The sequence below is a fragment of the Acanthaster planci genome, linkage group LG12, assembly GCF_054643075.1.
Source record: "Acanthaster planci isolate LZ-2023a linkage group LG12, COTS_SCS, whole genome shotgun sequence".
Taxonomy (NCBI): domain Eukaryota; kingdom Metazoa; phylum Echinodermata; class Asteroidea; order Valvatida; family Acanthasteridae; genus Acanthaster; species Acanthaster planci.
In genome coordinates this window covers 16039923-16062067 of record NC_141788.1, presented here as the reverse complement: position 1 = coordinate 16062067, position 22145 = coordinate 16039923, and the positions used below count along the sequence as shown (strand labels likewise).

Sequence of the window (22145 nt, the reverse complement as noted above, 5' to 3'; positions counted from 1 at the left end):
AGGGACAGTAAAATGTCACATTTTGGACTCCAAATGTATAGAGTGAACCAATTATTATTTACTTACATGTTCTTTTCCTACTTGTACTTGCATGCTTGATCACTGGCTCGCTTGATTGATTGCTCAATTGCTCACTCTGAGTCTCTGGCTCACTTGATTGATCAATTGATCAAATGATTATTGATCATTCATTGATGTTGTTAATTTCAATGAAGTGAAGATATGACAATGATTAAATTGATTCATTTTTCATCTGACTGAGCTAATGATTAGATTTACTGGTACACCAATCTCCTCTGCGGTGGTAATTAGATGTTTTTCAGTTGATTGATTTGATTGATCATATTTTGTCTCCACTACAGCAACAAAGAAGACTTGACCTGTTGACCATCTCAGCACCAGGTATGTAGAACTGGCCATCATTTATTAAATTCACTTGACAAGAATGATATATCCTCTGCAGATACGGCATCATCAGAGCTCCAACAGTAATGGAAAATCCTGAAATATCCTGAGAAAAAATGTCCTGGAAAAATAATGGAAAATTGAGAGAAAAAAAAGGTTTTCTGGAATCCTGTTATCAGAGGGAAAAAACTCATGGATGTTAACATCCATGAGTTTATTTTTGGTGGACCACTCTTGGTGTGATAACAGAATCATAATAAATTTCCAGGCCAACTCGTCAATCTGTAGTACTGACTGTGGCAATCTTCCAATTCAAAATAACAACAACTTTTTCTCTGCATAATGGCATCAAATGTCATTGAAATTGTTATTTAGTTTTTACTCCCAGAATGTCCTGGAAAAGCCTTGAAATTTTGTTTTCCGATTCTGTGTGAATCCTATTAATCAAGTTGGCCTACATGTAGGCATATTTCCACTAGCTTTTCAGAACCATAGAAATCTTTATTTAAATCGGCAAGTAAACTTTTAAGGCTGAGTCCATTCAATTAATTGAATATTTGACCTTCCATTTAATTGAATTCTTGAACAATAAGATGTACCAAATTGTGACAAAGAAGAATTACATATGAACATTTTTACAAAAGGTAAAACAGACAAAAAATGAATTTGAAGGAGATATAATGTTTAGCATCATTGATGGTCATACTCATTTAAGTTTACTTGTAACACCTTAATTGAAATATGCCTTTAGAATGCAGTTTTGGAACAGACTAATTGAAGATTTTGCTCTTTTTTCTATTGATTTTCAACTCCAAATATTTAATTTTAAAATGAATAGTCAATTTATCAACAATCCATTTGATATCTGAATAATCAGCACAACCCATAAACTTGATGAACAATTTTCTGTGCTTGGCATCTTTGTGAAATCTGGTGGGGGCAGTTACATGTACATGGTTTGCTGGAAAGTGTGGGGGAGACTGGTGAACAGGTGAAATGGGCTGAGCTAGTAGCAAGTCATATGCTTAATAATGGCGGATGCTCTGTTTTTGCTATTGGCAAGAGTCCAAGAATTTTGAAATGCTTCGCAGGTTCGTAGCTTCCACATGTAACTTTATCTCCCCGTGAAAAATTTTCTTTGGACTTTTAGATGTTTGCTTGAATCAGTAAAGTGAAAGTGGAAGAAGCTTGTCGTTTGAAGGTGTTTTTTTTTCAATCAAGGAGTTTGCCTCCTTTTAAACTGATGGAGGAGAATAGACAGACTCAATATGCTTATTTACGTGTGTGCCAATGTAGAAGGAGAAAAGGCATGGCTTTTAGGGTGGGGCAGATGAAGGTGTGTGGGGATGGCTTGGCAAGTTGCTAGACTTGTATCTAGTCCCTTCCTGTCTGAAGCACTGTTCCTCGTGTCTGTCACTCACTCCATCTACTGGTGTTGTGGTCAGCCAGCATTACTGATGACTTGACAGTCAAGGAGAATGCGCCAATCAGCACTGGCAGTGCCCGTTGAACAGGTGATGTTGATTGGCTGACACTCATCTCTGAGCCGACAGAGTTGTGTACAAGTAAATGAATCTTTGGGGAAGGTGAGAGAAAGAGAGAGTGGGGAAGGAGATTGAAAGGTAAAAAATGTGGAATTGTGAATGACTAATGGTCTCATTTCCTCAGTCGGCTTGTCACGCAGCCGGATTTAAATCCCTGGTCCTAGCAAGATGGGATAAGATGTGCACAGTAAGTTGTGTAGACAGAATGCGTGTGGGGACTACCTATGCACTATCACCGTGTACACAGAGACTGAACTATGTGAGTCTCCAGTTGACATAGTACTGAAGTTCTACCGTACAGAATGTCCCCTTCCTAAACTGAGTGTGCTCTCCAATTAAGCTCTGCCATAAATTGCCTCTTTTCGAGCTACTGTGTGCTGATAGGAAAAACCCTCAAATGTGATGAAATTCATTGCATACTTAGTGATATTTGCAATGAAAATTAATGAGTAGTTTGTCAGAGTTTGTTGATTCGTGTTGATTATTATTATTTCTTATTTTGAAACTCTTATGCAGTCAAAAGGTCTTTAGAAAGTTTTACCAATTGAACCTTTTAAAATTCCAAGTGTCCACCATCTCCACAAATTCTATTCTTTTTGGAAACATAATTGGCCCAAATAGGCAACCACAGTGAACCCATGCTGTGACATTGTCCTCATGTACTCCCAAGTCCCCTCTCCAAGTAGAGGGTAGCAATTATAGCAGTATATCCTGCTCAGGGACATACATGTGGATGCAGCATTGAGTGTTTTTCTCAGTCACAGCAAGCCCCTTTCCTAAAGCTCATGTACATGTACCTTTCTTTTGCACAGATTCACCACCGCCAATTCACCCTTCCTTTTGATGGAATGTCACTTTATACATATACATGTACTTGTAGGTTACCTCATTCAGAAGCTGCCAGTATCCACTGGTACATTCAGAGTCAAAGTCAGCGCAGTGCTGTATTCATTGTTTACCACAAACCACCACCCTCCCTCCCCCCCCAAAAATCGCCAATGGGACTCACTCCAGGTTATATGACAGTACTTCCAGAGAAAACAAGGTGTGATTTCATACAGTACAAGGTTTAATCATAGCTGACACATTGCATGGTCAGTCTACCAGGCAAGGCATCCCTACACGGCAGTACTAAGCCCAATATTTGCTTAAAGCCTTGAATTGATGTATCTGTTTTCACGCTGAAAAAAAAAGGAACTTCAGCTTGGATCTGATCAGTCATATTTTGCCAGGAAAGAAGATCCAAATTGTCTGGTCTTCTCTCCCAGGATGACTGATGGTGCTTGTCAAAAAAGGTTGACTGAATCTGAGACTTTTTCTTTAGTGACTGATATGTTCAGAGAAATATCTCTCAGTTTTTTTGATAGACGGGCATGGCTGTCTAGATAACAGCAAACTGATGACACCTGGCCGTCCACTTTCGAATTAATGTCTTCTCTAAATGTTGAACAGAATTTGTCGACTGTCGGCTTTGCCATTCACCTGCATGTAATAACCTATCAATACATGCTGTATTTATGTGTAGTCCGGCAAACCACATCAAGTTTGTGCAAGTAACAGAAAGCCAAGTCATAAAAATATGTTTGAACTGTCACCAAAATATTGATCTGCAAAGATAGTGTTGTAGGCCCACCTAAGTTGATCCACTGCAATGGAAGCCCTTCCCATCCACTGCGGCCCTACAAGTCTCTCCCTTTTGTATCTCAAAATGGGTCAATCTTATGACTTTTAAGAGAGGCATTTTAACTGAAGTTACTCAGCTAGATGTGAAACACTCCAAGCTTTACCTGTATGCTCCCAGGTTTCAAGTTTACATGTGTGTAACTCAACTGGAGGTTTCTGCATGGAAGCTTTTCCTGTGAATTGTTTCTTAGTATCATTTGAGGAAACATAATTTAGTATATTTGGACATAACAGCTTCATTTACAGACTGTGTTGGCATGTCTACTCAGAGTACATCTTTTTGATAAAATCCATTAATTTGTATTCTTTTTTCCCCGTTTTTGAAAGCATTATGGAACTTGTACATGTACGTGTTTGCCACATGCGTAATTGTGCCACTCACACACTGATGTGTTAGGAAACTTTATTGCATAAATGGCTCTCACTCAGAATTTTATTGATAAAACCATCACTTAATAAACTGCCACCTTCAGATTATCCCAAATCAAAACAATTCTTAAATTTCACCCCCCTTCCATCTCTGAAAATCAATAGAGGGTCCCTGCTGCCTAGCCCACATAATTTACCGGAATTAAGCCGTCTCCCGCCATCGCCTTTTATAGACGTTGTTTCGCACACGTCTTATTTTGTATCTCCGTGCCTTGTGCGGCTAAGGTAGTGCAGAATCTCATGCATGTCTAACAGGCAGGCCACCACCTGTGACAGCCAGTTTCCACCTGACTGAACCAGTTTGAACCAGTCTGTGTCTGTTTGAAGGTCAAGGTGTCGGTATGAATTAGCTATCCAATCACGTAGGTAGGAGTCTGGCTGAGTTATGGTAGTTGCACCAATCAGGGAGATCCATCTTATTTTTGTGTGTGTGTTTTGGGGTTTCATTTATTTCATTGCCGGGGGGCTGAATTTGTTCCCAATTAAGTTGTGTGCTTGAACGGAAAAACAAAATAAGTGCTCCCAGTCATTAAAATAATCACTTTTGCACTTTTTTGTTGTTGATGGAGCCGTTTAAATGTTAGCTGAACATTGGTCTCGTGGGCTGACAATGTATCAGACCTTTAACAAAGCAGATCATTTTTGGAAATAACCTGATTAAAAAAAAATGGTTTGTATTCATGTTTTAGAAGAATTGACTTTGGATGAATTCATATTGAAATAGCTAAGAATTTTACAGACAGAATCATTTTCTTGTTTTCAAGAATCATTTTTCTTGATGGCCCATCTTCCCCCCCGTCAAGCAATTTCCCATCAGTGCTGTGGGGAAAAATGGACAGAAATTGCCCTGACAAGTTGCAGGAACAGTCTTGTTTACTCTGAGAGGTTTGAAGTGCTCCCCAAGGTCTACTGCATGTGCTCCGTGTCAAGGTTATGGGCTGTTTTACAAGGCAGGCCGGGGGCCCTGACAGTGCCGTTAAAAACATCTCCACTTAAGGCTACCTGGTTTTTGTCTCTCAGCCAAGCGTATTGTCCAATTTCCCTGGCGCCAGCCGTCCTGTGCGGCGGATCCATAAATAGATTTGAATTTGCTGCCCAAATCGCAGAAATCACGTAATCTCCCTGTGTACAACCCGCCCATCACCCCCCTACCTACGCTCACACATACTAGCCTGACATGGAAAGTGGTACCTCTCTCGGTTTTTTTGTGTGTGTCTCTCCCTACCCTTCCACTCTTTCCCCCTTCTATTTTTGTTAAAGCTGTTTATGCAAACTTGATTACAAGCGTGTGGTAATTCTGCAGCAGAATTACACGTTGTCCGCTGGCCGAACACGCTTGGGGGGGTAGAATGGGAACTGGCCAAGCGTGAGGGCAGACACTGCCGGCGCAACACCTCGGGGGGCTCCGTAACGGTACGTTTGGGAAGAACGGCCGTGCGGTTTGTACAGATGTGTGTGTGTGCACGGCAGGCAGCACGGGGTTGGCACGCGCAACGCGGCTACATATATGTGTGCCGGCCCGGCCAGGTCTGATTATATCAGCTACAAGTGAAGCCAGCGAGGTGAGAACATTAGGCTGATTCGTTCTTAACGCCTCGCCGTCTACCTCCTCGCAAATCAGATCAATCAAGGGAGTAGCCCAGGCCTACCAAAAGGTGGTGTGTTGAGAGAACGACAGAGAGGAAAGGAGAGAAAGAGAAAGAAGGGGGAAAAAATGGGATGAGGGAAAACAAGAGGAAACACAACCACCGACTAACAAGCAGGCAGCATGTAATAAGCTGCTTAACTCTTCCTCTCTCATGCTCGGGCCGATGCGAGCGAGAGGCCGGCGCCAGCACGTAGCAGCACGTAGCATAGATTCCGCGGCTTCGCACATTTTGATTTGCCAGAGCACTGGAAATCAAATTTGGAGGCCCGCCCGCGCTCCAACAGTCTAATTTGTTTTACCGCTGCTGGGTGTGACCTTGACTTCAGAGCAAGCTCTCTGGATGCACGCACAGCCTCATCCCTGAGCCCCCCCCTTCTCCCCGGTGTGTACCATCCCAGCCACGTGTTTTCATTTCCCTTCCATGCCAAAGCATTGTGCTAGAGCATGTCTTACACAGTACCATTGTGTTCTCTTCCCTCCTGTCTTGGCACGGGACAAGATCAATTGCGGAGATTATCACAGATATCCATCTCTTCTCGCCGCGTATATCCACGGTCTTTGCGCCAAAGAAATCTGCCTGCTGAGCTCTGCCAAGGTTACTGGGAGCTCTCCAGCACATCCTTGACTAACAGAGTAAATGAATGGGGGATTATATTCAAGGAGAAATGACAGAGTGGGTTTGTGATCCTGGTTGCATTTTTAGGGGCATGTTCACTTGAGAAAACCTCCCAATGTACCAAGAAGGTACATATATTTGTATTGACTTTCGAGTTAAAGTACATGTACTGCAGTTGTAAATGCTCAGATAATGGTTTCAAACAAATCGAATTCTGTAATCCAAAAAGGTGTTGATTTGGGGGAAAACAAAACTTGTATGTAACCTGATCTTTAGTAGTTTCTATACAGTTTCTTTCATAGGTTATGATGTCATAATTTGGAAACTGTTCTTAACATTTTATACATCATGAGCAGCTCATCCTCAAAGGAAAAGGCAAAGAACTTTTTATGGTTGGCTACCAGTATATCATCTTGAAAGGCCGTGAAACAGCAGTCTTTTTTTTGTCTAGAAACAATGTAATCGTAGAAAGAATACCGAATTCTGTGTCAGATTTGTCAAGGATTGCTTGCTTCAGTTGCAAGGTTTAGTGGCTCTTATAGCTTATCCCTCATTTGATATCACTCAAAACTCTTTAAACTTACCGTTGCCAGAAGTTTGTTTATGCCAACAATGGTCGGCAGGTTTCAACAGGGGAGAAAAGGGAAGGAAAGTATGAATCACCAGTGGCATCCGTGACTCAACGTGTGTTAAAGTCAAGAACATTCAAGCAGTGGTTGGAGGGAATGTTGTAAGCTGTTTAGAGGGCACCACATGCATGCATCAATGGAATTTGGGGGGGGGGAGAGTAAAGTACTCGGGGTTATTGGGATGGGGGGCAGGTTGAGGGCTGTGGATGGCCTTGTCTATTGGGGGGAACCCCATGCCTCAATTGAGCTGACTCAGAATCTGAAATCGACTACTCGAGTTTAGTTCCCTTCCATCGACTGGAATCCCCCATGAATTTTTATCCAAGGTATTTGTGAGATTAGTCATTCGTCGTATTTTAATGGATACCAAATTCTTTTGAGAATTAGGTAGTTTTCCTTTTTCTTAAGGGAAATAATAAGGAGTTTTTCACAAACTTGTATTTACTTATGAATGACGCTCTATGCCCATTTTTAAACTGATTTTTAATTTTTGATTTAAAATGTTTGATATTAGAAACCAAATTAAATAGAAATTGAAAAAGTGTTCATTTTTTTATCATTATTTTTCTGTCATGCTGTCTGTGGTTTCTTGTCTTTGCCATTTTTCAGTTAGATACTGGTACTTTCCTAGTTTACAGCATTTCTGTTTTTGTGAGATAGAGAAGGCGACCAGCCCCATTCTATCTCTACCATGGAGAAAATACTCTTTTTGTTTAATTAACTCCCCCCCCATATTTACCTCGTCCCGTCCTGACATCCATCACAAATGGCAAAAAAAAGGAGCAAAACTTAGGATGATTCATAGCTTTGTAGTTGATCAAGTTCCTGAAATGGGATGGAATCATCAACTTGGATCTCAAGATTTAGATTCTCAGATTTCACGATAAACCGAAGGTTAAGTACATGTACGTGTAGGGTGTTCTACATCTACATGTAGATGGACCTAATGCAGAATTGATTGCAGGATAATTGCCTTGTCCAGTCAGTGAAATGTCATAGAAGCTGACAGTCTTGGGTGATTTCCCATCATAGATGGTCTGAAATCTTGTTTGCCCTCCACCCGTATGAAACCTTTTTCTTTGAATTATATGTTCTCACTTTTTGAACCTCAAAAGCACTGCTTAAAACTCTACACAGACAACAAAATGACAAGGGTCATTTTCAGTGACATACTTGCATTTCTTAATGGAGGCCTCTGTGAAATGGTGAAACACTTTCAAAGGTTTATATTTTGTGAAAATTTAAACAGCCTGTTAGCTTGAATTTCTGCTGAAAAAGCCTGGATGTACCTTCATGGAATGCTAGAAGGCACGGTCGTATTCGTCAAGTTGTTTTTGCATTTGAAGAAAGACAAATGTTAACAGTGTGTAGTACTTGCATGAATCCACACGTACATGAATCTGTGCTGTAACCATATGCCGTATACAGGTACATGATAATACTAATTGAGTGTAATGTATGCTCAGGTTCAGTAATGCGCGCGTGTGCAAGATCGGGCAAATTAGAGCTAGTGAATTTGCGATTAAGTCAAAAACAAGTCAACTTTTCTCTTTTATTTCGTAAAAGGCGGACCGGAGGAAATAGCCTGTAGCATCGCAGGAACGATTTCTGTGTACTGATTGCTCATGTCGTTTCCTGTCATATCATTCATATTATGCAGTCAGCCTGACTTGAGATTAACCTGAGCTGAATTTCCTCAGGGCTAAGATGTAAATTTTTTTTTTTCTTTCCCTGTCTCCTCACCTCTCAATAGATCTCCTTTTTCTTTTCATCATCGAACGACAGCGTTAATTAAACTCCTGCAGTCATTAATGCGTGGTGCATTCAGTTGGCCATGCATTAGCATGCCTTTAACCTCTAATGCATTCAGCACTGATTAACGGCTAGTTAGCCTTTGGAGAGATTGACGAGTGAAGAGAAGAAAAAAGGTAGAGGGGGTTAAACGGAACCTTCCAAATGGCTTTGGGAGAGGGGGAGGCTTTGTAATTGGGGTGAAAGGGTGACTTTTAGAGGATGTTTGTGGGGTCCTGAAAGCCAAAGCTGGAGGGGGAACAGATAGAAGAATACTAGATGAGCAAACGGTGAATGTACAATTTTAGGGTTTTTATTTTCGGCAAGTTGTCTTTGCTCAGCACACCCTCAATCCATTTGTAGTCAGCAATCAGTGTTGACATGAGATTTACTCTTTCTGGCACCCAAATCTCTTTTTCAATGCATTTGACAAGCCAAAGTAATAATTTCTAAACAGTCCTATTGCTTCCACTGAGCATGGTCAGACATTGTATTGTCGTCAGTGGATGATTTCTTACAAAAATAAAGCTTTCGTAGCAATTGACAGCTTAGTTTGATTTGTTTTTCATTTGGTTCTTGACGCTACATTTAAAACTTCAGACACATTAGCCATGGTCACAGACCAATCATTCTTCAAAATCAGCTGGATAATTCCCTCCAAGCGATCCCACGGACAATATGTAAAGCAGCGAAGGGCTTTTCCCTCTTCAAAAAATTCGCCCCTTTTCATGTTCTGCGCCGTTTGTTTGAAAAATGCCCGCACCTCAGGTTTTTTCCTTTCCTTTTTTTCTTCTTAACTTTTCTTTGTCTACCTGACTTGCTTTTGAAGTCAAGAGAGGTAATTTGAATTTTATGGACCAGTCCTGGAGATGTCCATGAATTTTCATGCAGCGACGTGAAGTGCCCGCCGCTGGTTTAGGTGTCACAGCCAGCAGCATGCCATGACATTTATTTTCGACCGCAGTACAAGAAAGAGCCTTTCTTGTCCATGCACAGTCTTTCTGAGCTCCTTCCCAAGGCAAACTTTGCACCACCGGAAGCTCATCCCCGTCCCCCCCCATGAAAAAAATATACAGAATTTCTTTTTGCCCGCGTTGTTACCGGTGCAAATGCTTGGGGCCATTCTTGCTCATTTTGGAACTTTTCTTTTTGCGTGGATTTTTGAAGTTGCTTTTCTTCTCAGTCAGGAAATAGGCATAATCCTTTTGGCTGCCCTGTCCGCATTCCTTTCAGCCATGCTTTTTGTTCCTTAGTAAGATTTCGAAACGTGTCAAGACCTCTTGAAACCTGTCCTGGAAGTACATGTATTTGATGCAGTTACATGAGTAAGAGCCTTGTTGTGGCTGTAATGACAGATGACAGAGACAGACGGTGTGGTGGGAAAGGATTGGCCTGTACTAAAAAAACAAAACAGGGACAAAAATAAGTTGGTAACGCAAAGAGAACTAAACACCTCGTAGTGCTGGGTGTGCATTTGAGGACATATCCATACTTTTTTTATTTTGGGGGTTTCATATACAGGAAACTGCTGAACTTCAGCCATGAACCCAGTATACTGGGTACCCTGGTAATGTGTTCTTTCTATTGCTCACCTTCCGACTTTTTCAGTTTGTAAAGATGAATCACTTGCCAAAAAAGGTACAAGGTAAAAAACAACTCACTCTGCTGAATAGGACCTGTTGTTCGTGAAAAATGGAAATGAATTAACAAAATTTGAAAGGAGGGAATTTTGAACTTGGGAAAAAACTTTTGTAGTGTGTGGACTGAGAAGCAATCCATCATCAGTCCTTACAAGTCAATCACAGGTCCTCACAAGCCCATTGCAAAACCTCACAAGTTACTCTGTCCAAAGTCTCCACACAAGCTAGTCAGACTGTGGCCAAAGCTTACTTAGTCATGTTTTACTCCCTTGTTTACTTTTGATCAGACTAGTGAAACAACTTTTGATACACTTGTGACCAGACTTGGTGTGAAATTGGCTGCAACACTGCTGAGAAGATACAGAACATTAGAACTGAAATGTATCCTCTTCAGAACGTGTCCATCAAATGCGTGCTTTTTAATGATCTCATGTATTTCTTTTGTGGAGGAAGGGTTTACAGAAAACACAGTTCACGGTTATTGTAGCCGACTTCCACAACATGAAATGCAAAACCTTTCTAATTAACTCTCACTGTGATGTTCAATCTGAATAAGGATCCAGTATTTCCTAGTGAAAAATGAACGTTTTTTGGAAAAGGAATGTCATTGACTCCAGAAAAGTTGACTGTACAACACATGCAGGGAGGCATGTGTGTGGGGGGGGGTCTCTACAACTTATTCCTAAAATATTCCACGTAAGTTGTCATCTCTTTATATCCTCAAGGAAGTCGTTGGAGAGTGACACATTAGATCAACAGAGTGGAGAGCAAAATTGCCACGTGTAGTGTTTGCGGAACTCTCTGGAAATGAAAGTTTAAAAGCTTCAAGAGTGCAGAAATGTTTCACTACCAAACACCATGGACTCTTGGAATGAGAATTATTTCCCCTCTGCCCCCTTGGGGGAAAACAATCGAATCACATAGATTTTTTTTTTCTCTTTCAATCAGCTTCTTGTAGTGAAGTACTCATTTTATCGATGGAGATGCATTCTGAGTTGACTAGGACTGTTTGGCTATTTGTTGGCCTAGGGTATTTTTATCTAAAAATCTTGCCGAGGCATTGTTGAGAAAACTTGACAATATTTTCAGAATTTAAAAACAAACTTGAATTCAGTGTTGCTTTAAGTAATGGCCACTTTGGCACTTGGTAATTTACTCTCAAGCAAAAACACCAGAGATTTTTGTTGTTATTAACCAATCAAAGAAGTTATTATATAATTATAAGTCAAAATAGTTGTAAGTCATTACAAAGAACAAATGAATATTTTGATTTACACTGAGATCAAGAAAAACAGGTATTTGTTCCAATTTCTTGTCGCCTACATTTCATATTTAAATTCCTCCACTGTTACAATCTTTTTGTATGTATCCTGTCGTAAATCCTTCACTAATCATGGCAGCTTTGCCCAATCGGTGGAATGCATCTCAGGTGCTGTGGGGCCAACACCAATGTTGCCAGCCAAATCCATTGAGCTGAGTGGTTGAGCTGTTGAGCCCTCTGTACTAGGAAGTAGAAGATTGTGAGTTTGAGTCCCACCCTGGCAGACCCTAGGAGTCTTTCTCCCAGGCTGCTGGGATACGGCTTTAGCAAGCCCCCCCCATGTTACCTTTTTAAAAAAATGAAAGTGCCACTAGAAAAAGGTGCTACCTTTCAGGGGTTGTGGATTCTAGTACGTGTATTTATTCTTGAAAATGATTGGAGTTTGGGGGGTTTGTTTTGCAGAAAATCTTGAGCCCGACGTCAAACAGCGTGTTGTGTTCATAACAGCCAGGGTGCATCCAGGAGAGACACCTGCATCATATGTCTGTCAAGGTCGGTGGTCTACCTGCATGAATGCTAGTCATGTAGTTCTTTTTTTCATTTGGCATAGTTGAAGAAAATAAGTTGGGCTGTTATTGGTTGCTGGTTCATCATGGCCAAGTGTCTGATGTTTTCAGCTGAAACACACTAACCATGTGTTCATTACAGTCACCCGTTCATTTCAGGCTACATGGTTATTGTGGCCATGTGACAGTTGTATTAAATTGTCCATTTTGGCTGCCTTTCTTGTGAGGCCATTTGTGCATTTTGGTCACTTATTCTTTATGGCCACTTCGCCATTTTGGCCACTTAACCACTATGGCCACCTGCGCATTGTGGCCACTTTATACCCATCATTGCTACCTGCCCATTATGGCCACATTTCCACTGTGGCCATAGGGGGGTCCCAATATGACGCTTTTAGCGTCGATCTGCGCACTTCCGCGTTTAAAAACAAGGCTGTATGTTTCAGCTTCAATTCTTAATACGATCAGACGCTTGAAAGTGAGGAGTCAAGACACAAAATACATAAAGGTATGTTAAATTCAGAATTTACAGGCTGGAAATGTTTGTGGAAGAGTTTTTCAGGAACACTTGACATGTAAAATCTAAAGAAAAATAGCGACAATTGACCGCAAACTAACATACCGGCGATGGTCGTGTATCTTGTGCAGTGGGCGTGGTTTAAACTGAAGTGGCGTCACACTTACAAATCGGATACTCCATGTACTGTGTGGACTCCGCGGGCGCGCACGACGAAGTTCAACACAGAGAGCCTCGGTTTCGATGCAGATATGCGCAGACGGCGCTAATGTGAAATCCCTCTATTTCCTATCAAGACCATCTTTTTACTGTTGGAATGCAGCTAAATGAATCTTTGAGGCTACCGTGGACGTAAGAGCCACTCTGAATTTTAAAGTTGCCAGAAAGTGTTATGATTTGGCCCTTCTTGGGCTTTTATTCTCCCCAGGACTGATAGACTTTCTACTGAGTCAACACCCAATAGCCAAAGTGCTGCGGGACCATGTAGTGTTCAAGATTGTGCCAATGCTGAATCCTGACGGAGTTTATCTGGGCAACTACAGGTCAGGACAAACAGGAGGTGTGGGGAGGGGAGACTCCAGGAGAGGGGTATCATAAGGGATGGGTGGATAGGTGAAAGGGGAAGCAGTTGATTCTAAGTATTGGAGGTCAGGAAGTAGAAAAGGCTGCAAAAGATGTTTCTGTCCTTCTGGAAATCATGCTGGATGTTGAGAGAGGAAGTTTCTGGATAACAGATAAATGTATGGGAACTTGTCAGTGTACTGGTAGGTATCTTATGTATCTTAGATGGTAACAAATCTTGAAGGTCAACTTCCCATTTTGGCTTTGATAAGCTTTTGTTTGTAAAACAAGTTATCATATGAATATTTTCCTGGGATTTGACCGAATGCAATAAAAATCTAAATATTACAGTTTCTTGATTGCTTTTTTTTTTAGTAGCAGCCGTCCTTTAAAGCCTCATTGTCAAACTTTGTGGCAACATTTTGAACCTTCTGTTCAATAGAGATGATACATGTACCTTGTTAGACCATCTCCCTTGTCTCTTATTCGCTCTCTCTCCTTCTTGCCTGCTCAGGTGTTCCCTGATGGGCTTTGACCTGAACCGACACTGGCATGAGCCATCGCCCTGGGCACACCCAACTCTGCACGCCAACAAGCATCTTCTCATGGGCATGAATGCCAGCAGCGTAAGTTCAAGGAACCTACGGGTGAACTGGAATGTGGTCGGGGACACCCTGGCATCTGAACTGGGCGAGAAAAGAGACACAAATAAGCAAGCAGATAAAAGCATCTTCCAATCAGCTGATTACCTGTGGTTATGTACTCTCTGTGTATGCCATTAGAATTCTAAAATTGTTGCAGTGGTTTGTGAGCAATACATTTCCTTCTTGTTTTGACTTCCTAGTTGCATGCATAAAGTCCAAGTGGGAGAAAGCTAGGAGAGCAAGTAAACAAACAACTTTTCCTTGTATCAGCTGGTATCTCTGCTTGTGTACTTCATGATCTTCTGTGAATTTAAAATGCTTTAAAAAGTCTTGACCAATCTTTCCTCTAAATTCCAGAATTGGACAAAATTGAAGAAATCGAAATGTTGTTTCGGGACAGTGCAATTATGCTACTTGTAGGCAACAAATGATTGGGATGATTTTTTTTATCTAAGTCAGTTATTTGCATGAGAGTCTTTAAAAGCATCGCCTGTCTTCCTTTCTTGGTACTTTGATGAAATTAAATGAAACGTTGACAATCTACTCCCCATATCTCTACTGTTATGCTGTGCTTATTCTCTAAACCCTCACTGTCCAACTGTTTGTGGTAGCAAGTTTCTGAAATTTGTCCTGAAGCAACAAGTCTTCTAAATAAGTAAATCAGCTCCACTCAAATCCCAGAACATGGGCATTATTTGTATTTTATCACAGAAACTTGGATATGAGTTGTTGTTCAGTGTACGCATATATTAAGTAATTACCTCAGCTTAGTGAAAGCAACAGTGTTTTTTCCTGCCATTTTCAAATTCCCTTTGTATGTTATATGTTATAATACATTCTTTCCATCCATTCAGGTTAAGAATAAACCGAGGAGCATACATTTAATTTTTCTGTGGCTTTACAAAGGGTGAATTTTCAAAAATAAAACCCAAGTATCTTCAAAGTTTAAGTACACCGTTCCTTTCACTACTCACAGAAAATGGATGTTGACTTCTATGTTGACATTCATGCCCACTCCACACTGATGAACGGTTTCATGTACGGCAATGTGTATGACGACCCTGTGCGCTATGAGAAACAAGCAGTCTTTCCTAGGCTGATGTGTGCTAATGCTGAAGACTTCTCAATGGTGAGTGAGGGTCATTTTCAGAAAAATAGGAACAGATGAGCTTTTTGAAATTTCCTCTAAATTTACTTTGATAAAGGGTGATTTCTTTTGATAAAAGTAACAAAAAGCTGTCGCAAGAGTGTATTAATGAGAGTACAAGTATGCCTCAGACAAGAATACCCCCCATTTTGTGGAACCTACGATTCAACTTGTTTTAACAAGTGACCCATCTTCAGTATCTGGTTCGTGTGACGTCACTTCAGTTTAAACCACACCCACTGCACGCGTGCACTGCTCATAGGGTTACATGCATTGATCGCCATTTACATGGAAGCATGGAACCGGAAGTTAACGCGCAACTTCAGCGATTTTCCAATGGGAGCCTGCAAATCGTGGTGCATCCACCATTGTGACGAAGTCACTTATGACCCGGATAGAGCCGGAGCTGGTGTCATAAATGTCCCAGAAGCCCACATGTTTGTGCTGTACATTCATACCAGTAGTATCGTATACATGTACTGTGCTACTGTATAACATATTTAATAAGTGACTCACAAGTCAAACCAGGATTTACCTGTTATTCCAAGGAGACTTCAAAGAAGCAAGTTGATTCTCTGACTCAGAAAAGTGAACAAGAAGGAGCCAGTTCGGTATTTCAAAAAGGTGAAGTCTTTCGGGAACAAAGCGCATGTGTGAGTCAACATACATGTGTGGCTGTGCTGATACCGAGATTGTCACACACATAGCTGTTTCCGAATAAGCCTCTTACTGGGCATGCGCTGTTGGAATACTGATATTGACACATTGATTCAATACAGAAGTGTAGATCCTACTACCAAAATGAATTGAGATCTTGAGTGCCAGCGTGTGTGAACATTACAGATGGAAGTTCTTAGATCAACCCAAGTTTTGCTTCATGAGAGGTTACCATATTTTACAATCTGCTTGTTATTTTGGTGTTATTCTTGTGAATGGTATGCTTTCCACTCAGCACACTTGGAGGACAAAAGCAGATATTTATCTCTTGTAGAGTTTGTGAAATTCCTGTCTGACTGTAGCAGTGCCTACTCAGCAACTTTATTATAACTTTTTTTTTCAACATGTTTGAGTAAGAAAAAAATCCCAAAAGTTTCAAAAGCTTTCTTGTTAGAAAGTAGCTTGGATCACAGCCAAGCCACTTTCCTAATACCTGAGTGATTTCTATCGATCACGTATCCCCAATGACCACCATCAAATACAAGTTGTGGGGCAATTACCCTCCATTTCTTCCCTTTGACATTCCTGGAGCCTTGAACGCCAGACTTTACCTTTCCCCACTCGTGAAAGTACATTCAAATTCCTCCTTTTTTCCCCTCAATGTAATCTGTCCTTGGCATTTTGACGTATACGTGTATATATAGAGAGAGAATTGCTCTGGGCACGGTCCTGATTGTATTGGATTATTTGAAGGGTGCTTACGTCGTCTAACTGGCCCTGAAGTACAAGGGTGTGTTGGTAATCTAGGCATCTGTCTGTCCTTCTATTCTTAGCATGTCCAGTTTGACTCACAGTTGTGGCACTTTCTTTTCTCTATCCCCCCCCAAGATCTGACAGTAGGGAGAAGGAAGCATATCATCTTACAGGTCACTTGTCTCAGTCTATAAAGCACCCTGAATCAGATTAACCAAACACTTGTTGTACATCTGAATTTTCTTTGGTCGTATCATAACAATTTGTTGATTTTTATGTGGGGGACTGGGAATGAAATCCTTGTAATAATTGAGCTTGGAAGGAGGACTAAAGATAATTTGTGTGATGCTTTTTAATAAAGCTTGGCCTTGGATCATGCTGTAGGTGATTGCAAGGACTTCCGTCTTCATAGAATTTTAATGCAATTTATTCCCTTTTTTTTTTTTTTTTACACAAGGGCGATTCACACAATCTTAACGCTTCCTGGCCAGTGACAACTCTAATTGCTCCATGTAGGGGTGTAGTTTATACAGGATTGAACCTCTGTGGGACGTATTCCGTTTGTGCTGTGAAATTGCGGCCTTTGCTCACCTGGTTATTGCAATGCACATAGAGCCAGACTTTTCTTCTATATTAGAGCGCAGTACATTTAAAGCAGGTCTGATCGGATGTCCTACACATGCCATTTGTAAGAATCCTCAGTGATTACCCCTCAGTTTATCATCCTTTTTCTGTCATAAGCTAAACTCGTTCCAGCTTGTTTTACAAGTAGGTAGACATCAGCCCTGGTTTCTACTCTTCCCCGCGGACATGTTTGAAAAATGTCCGTCAGATACATGTATATAATGTTCAAAGAATTTTCTGGTGTATTCCTCAGTCCTTACTGTCTGTCACTTGTTAAATCCAATTAAATTGGATGATTGATATATTTTGTAAGCCCAAGAAAATGTGTTTAGTTGTAAAAAATGAAGATATATTGGTTTATTAACAAAATTTGAGATGATGTCACTAGACATCAATTATCGGCAAACATTAATAATACCTGAAGCAGTGAATTAATTTCAACTTAAAAAGATGAATGCAGTGAAGGACAATATGAATGACAAGTAGACACTTGGACTTGAAATAAATTGCCTGTAATTTAGCCAGATCTTCACCAGGAAGAAATCAGTTGAGAAATGCTTAATGTTTTTTTTTACAGGACAGCAATCTGCAAAAATTATGAAGGGGGTTATTGAATTGAAAGCCCGCTGTCGCCGACAGCCGTTGCCTAATGACAGACTCTGTGTAATATGTAGAGCATGCTTTGGAGAGGTCAAGTGGAAGTGAAATATGATCCTTTTAGTTTTTCTCCAAATCTAAATTTTCACAATCATCATTTGTTTTCTTTTGTCGAAAAGATTTTTTTTTTCAAAGACACATCGAGCATTGCGTGCCCTTTATTAGTCAAGAATGCATGTGGTAGCATGTGAAATTGTTTGATCTAGCGTTCTGATTCCTCTCCTGTATTTGTGTGGTTGTGAAATTTGCCATTTAAAATGAATTCTGCCTTCCAAAACGTACACTGTCTGTACATAGTAATCTATTCCTGCCAGGGCTATTTGAATTTCCCCCAATTTAGCTTGTCAGGTTTTAATTTCGTTTAAAGCTTCTTTGTGCAACTTTGATGTCTTTACAATAGTTGTTTGAAGTTTGGAGCCTCAACAATTTTTTCCTTAGCCAATCAGAATCAAGTATTAAACTTTACAATCAGTATGAGTCACGAAGAAGTTGCAGCGAATACATATATAGAAAAAAAGAAAGACGATATCAATCGCAGTGACCAAAAAAAAAAATCTTTGTGGCAGGATTTATGAGGTAAGAACATTTTCCCGACGGGTCGTAGGAGATTTAAGAATTAGTCACACGTCAGAGGGTCAGACAATCCACCTGGCGATGATTTTGGCGCCAAATCTATAGTCGAAAAAAAAATAAAATAAATGAAGAGAGAGGGAGAGACGTAACCTTGACGCAGATGAATTTAGTGTTTTTAAGCATGAATTTAGTGGCATGAGTCACAGTATGGCAGAGTACATTCCGATACTTTGTGTCCAGACTGGCTCGCCAGAGCTAAGCAAAAAAAAAAAAAAAAGGTCTCGGGGACACATGGTGGGCTCAGGTGACATTACAGGGAGAGAGGGAGAAACGCCGGACTAGTCACACTCGATCACCTGGGAGCTTGTGGGCTGCTATGAGTGGCGTAATGTAGTTCCGTCCGCAGACCACCCCCCTCCAATCACTCCCCCCCCCCGAGCTGACGAATAGTCTGATACGTCACATGCGATCATCGATGACTGTACAGTGCATTTGATTACGAACCGAGTTGGACAAATCTTCTGAACGGGCATACAGAGTGGACCAGGGACGCACAAACAAGTGATTCATTCAATTCAGGCCACATTATACACACTGGCACCTGTTGACTGAAATTCTTTGTGGAATTCTTTTTTTTTCCTTCTTTTTTTGTTTGTGTTGCACGTGAGTCAGATATTCTGCTTGGTCTCATCAGACTTTTACCGTGCCAATTTGTTTTACCGTATCTAGAAAAGTCTTTAAGACTTCACCATCAGTTTTGGAGAAAATCAAATTGTAATCCAAAAACTGATATTAGTAATACTTTTCCCGCTTTCTCCTGACACCATCAAAATAGTCTGTTTTTTTTTTTTTAATTTTGCCAAGTTAATGACTCTCAAGTCTGGATTTAAGAATCCTGTAAATGAATTTGGTAAGGAAAATGTTTGAGTAAAGCAAAGTGGAAGCTGCCACTGCAAGTGTCTCTTGGAAATGCAGAGGTTTACTTTTGACTTGGTTATAGTCATTGCGCACGCTTATTTTAGCCACAGATTTTCACCCTCCTTGACAATGGCAGTCTAACTGGTCAAATCCCTTAGTAAAGCTGTGACAAAATCGGAAGTCAAGTTTGGGGGGGGCACTTCAGGTGATGTTGAATGCCCAACTATTAAAACTTTTATGGCATCAAGCGAGGGCGCTGTAGCACTTTGACAGGTACCACTTTTTTTTCATCAAAACCAAATTTTTCAACTTCCAAAGGTTTGCAGGGTGTTCCTGTTAACCACTACAACAAAACGTAATATGTGCCCAAATTGTGTCTAATTCTTCTAAAGTGGAAAACAGAAAAATAGTAAGTAATAAGGTTTTTGTTAAGCTGAGAAACTTGCATGTGTATTTTTTTTCCCCTGGTGGAATAAAAAAAATCTCTGCATTTATTGGTCCCTTAGGAAATTGTATGTGGTAATGGGACGGGCATGCATTCACAAATTAGAACTAAAAGCCCACTACTTTGCTGTACTTAGGTCTATTATGTGAAATTGAAGGCTCTAATCAGGCAGCACGCTTCATGAGAGCTGTCGGGGCAGCAGAAAGAGAAGAGATGAAAAACACGCAGGAAGAAGTAAAAAAAGCAACGGGAAGATGGCCTCAAGCCGTCTTTTTTTTCTCTTTTTGTCTGTTTCTCTCTTGAGTTAGTTTGCTCTCAGGACAGATGTTTTGTGCAGGATTTTTTTTTTTTTTTGGCTGTTCATTCACCTCGGATTTTAAGATTTTTCTTGTGATTTGGAGGAACGTTGGCTGTTGATTAAGACGAATGCAGAGGGGAGGATAAGAGGAAAAGATTTGATTTAGGAGAGAGAAAATCTTATCATGTTAACTGCTTGTATTACTGTTGAGGAAAGATACAAGAGATTGAGTTTGAAATCACAAATAGACGACCGTTTGTAGAAGAAATTGCATGTGTTACTGTCGGGTAGAAATTTTATTTGTAATTGTTTTCTAGCATGTTTTCTTTTGCAGATACAAGTTATAGAGCAACATTTATGTTTTACTTACAATAATAGTGCTATATCCAACAAGTATTTTCAAAGTCCGTGTTACAGCTATAATGCCTTCTGTTCAGTTTCATTGTGGACTGATCCTCAGGTTTTGTTTGTTAGGTTTGCAGCATTAGCTGTGTTTATAGGCCTGTTTCTTTCTCAGACATGGATTATGATCGGCCGTCCATCATTGGTTTGCTGACATTAGAACCTGCCTAATGGATGGTGCAAACCAGCTTTGGGATCAACTGATCGAGATGCAGAGTCGTGCGAAACAAAAAGCCCCCATTATCATGACTTTGAATGCAGTTCCTATTCAGAGGGCATATTTAAGGCGCTTAGTTTTTTCATGTAGTAGAATGTTGACATTTACAATTGAGAAGCTGCTGGCATAGAGGCGAGCAGCTAACTTGAAGGATGTGGGTGTCGGATCAGTTCAGTCAATTTTGTTGTTTAATGACCAAAAAAATGGTATGGAGTTGGCTGCAAACTGTTTTGCCTGCAATTACATGTAAATGTGTTGCTGTTAAATGCTTGATGTGAGAAAATCATGATGTCATTAACTGAAATTGCATTTCTTGGAGTTATTTCTCAGATTTGTTTCTGAGTTGACTTCCTAATTTTTGCCTAAGTTTCTTATTGCACAGCAAAAGAATTGAAGGCAGTGTTTAATTCATTCAGGGGCTGTCTGCTCCGAACGGAACAAAAGAGGGCCTTTTTTTGGTACTCACCACATAGGTGCACCATGAAGCGTGCAAGTATTTGCGCATTTGACGCGGAGCACACTGAGCATGCCTAACTAATTTATTCTTGCTTGCATAGTTTTTGCGTACACGCAGAACGCGTGCAAGAACCTGCTTGTAACCACCTGTCTCTCTTTCGCCAATTGGGGGTGCACTTCAGCTCGGGGTGGATAGCGCCCAACAGCTAATGTATCTAGAGTTCATTGCGCCTCTAATGGAGTACAGGTACATGTGTATTTTCCACAAGCAATTATGCATTCAACAAAGCACATAAGGCAACTTCATATGACGTGTAGCACGGGAACTTAACTAGTACAGGAACCTGACTTGATGAAGAACGTACCGATTGCATAGACATTGACTTGTGTAGGAATTTAACTTGCACAGGAATTCTGCTTATATAAGAACTTGACTGATGTGGATAGGAAACTCTTCTGTGTACAGCTTAACTGCTAAGAGACTTCGACACTATCAAACGAGGCCTCATTACACTGCATGTAAACATTTAAGTTCTGTACACTTTACTGTTCATACTTCCACACACTGGTTGGGCTTGCACATACTGAGTACAAATGCATGTGGGTCCAGGCTATCCTGGATTTGGGATACGGAAAGTGTGAAGAATTCATTTCAGATATTCCAGATACAGGCCTGAAATGGAAAGAGCTAAGCTTATTGGTAGATTAGTGCATGTTCCAAACCTTGGTGTGAGAGGTTGGTATTCCTGCAGCAGGAAATGATCACAGCATGAACACACAAGTTCCCAAGCCGAACATCCGGAGGTGCACTTTACTGTTGTTATTCTCTGTTCCCGCGTTCCAGATGAACACATCCTTCAACCGGGATGCAATGAAGGCGGGGACAGGGCGTCGGTTCCTGGGCGGCATCCTGGACGAGAACTCTCTGTGCTACACGCTGGAGGTGTCATTCTTCTGCTATTCCACCAACGGGGGCAGCACACTGGTGCCCTACGATGAGGAAGGATGTATCCTTTAAGAATGGGGTGTCCGTCAGCAGACTGGATGAGGCGGTGGCATGCTTT

At 40.8% G+C, this 22145-nt stretch overlaps 1 protein-coding gene across 2 annotated transcripts in view; it reads left to right on the top strand.

Annotated features, from left to right (window-relative positions):
* Nucleotides 1-22145, top strand: part of LOC110978518 (cytosolic carboxypeptidase 6-like) — an 83939-nt gene that overhangs the window by 51169 nt on the left and 10625 nt on the right. For both annotated transcript variants that reach the window (XM_022233575.2, XM_087143739.1), the window contains exons 6-11: nucleotides 363-402; nucleotides 12109-12198; nucleotides 13157-13271; nucleotides 13805-13916; nucleotides 14911-15063; nucleotides 21926-22088. In XM_022233575.2, coding sequence (XP_022089267.2) covers nucleotides 363-402; nucleotides 12109-12198; nucleotides 13157-13271; nucleotides 13805-13916; nucleotides 14911-15063; nucleotides 21926-22088 — 673 coding nt within the window. The remainder of the gene's footprint in view (nucleotides 1-362; nucleotides 403-12108; nucleotides 12199-13156; nucleotides 13272-13804; nucleotides 13917-14910; nucleotides 15064-21925; nucleotides 22089-22145) is intronic.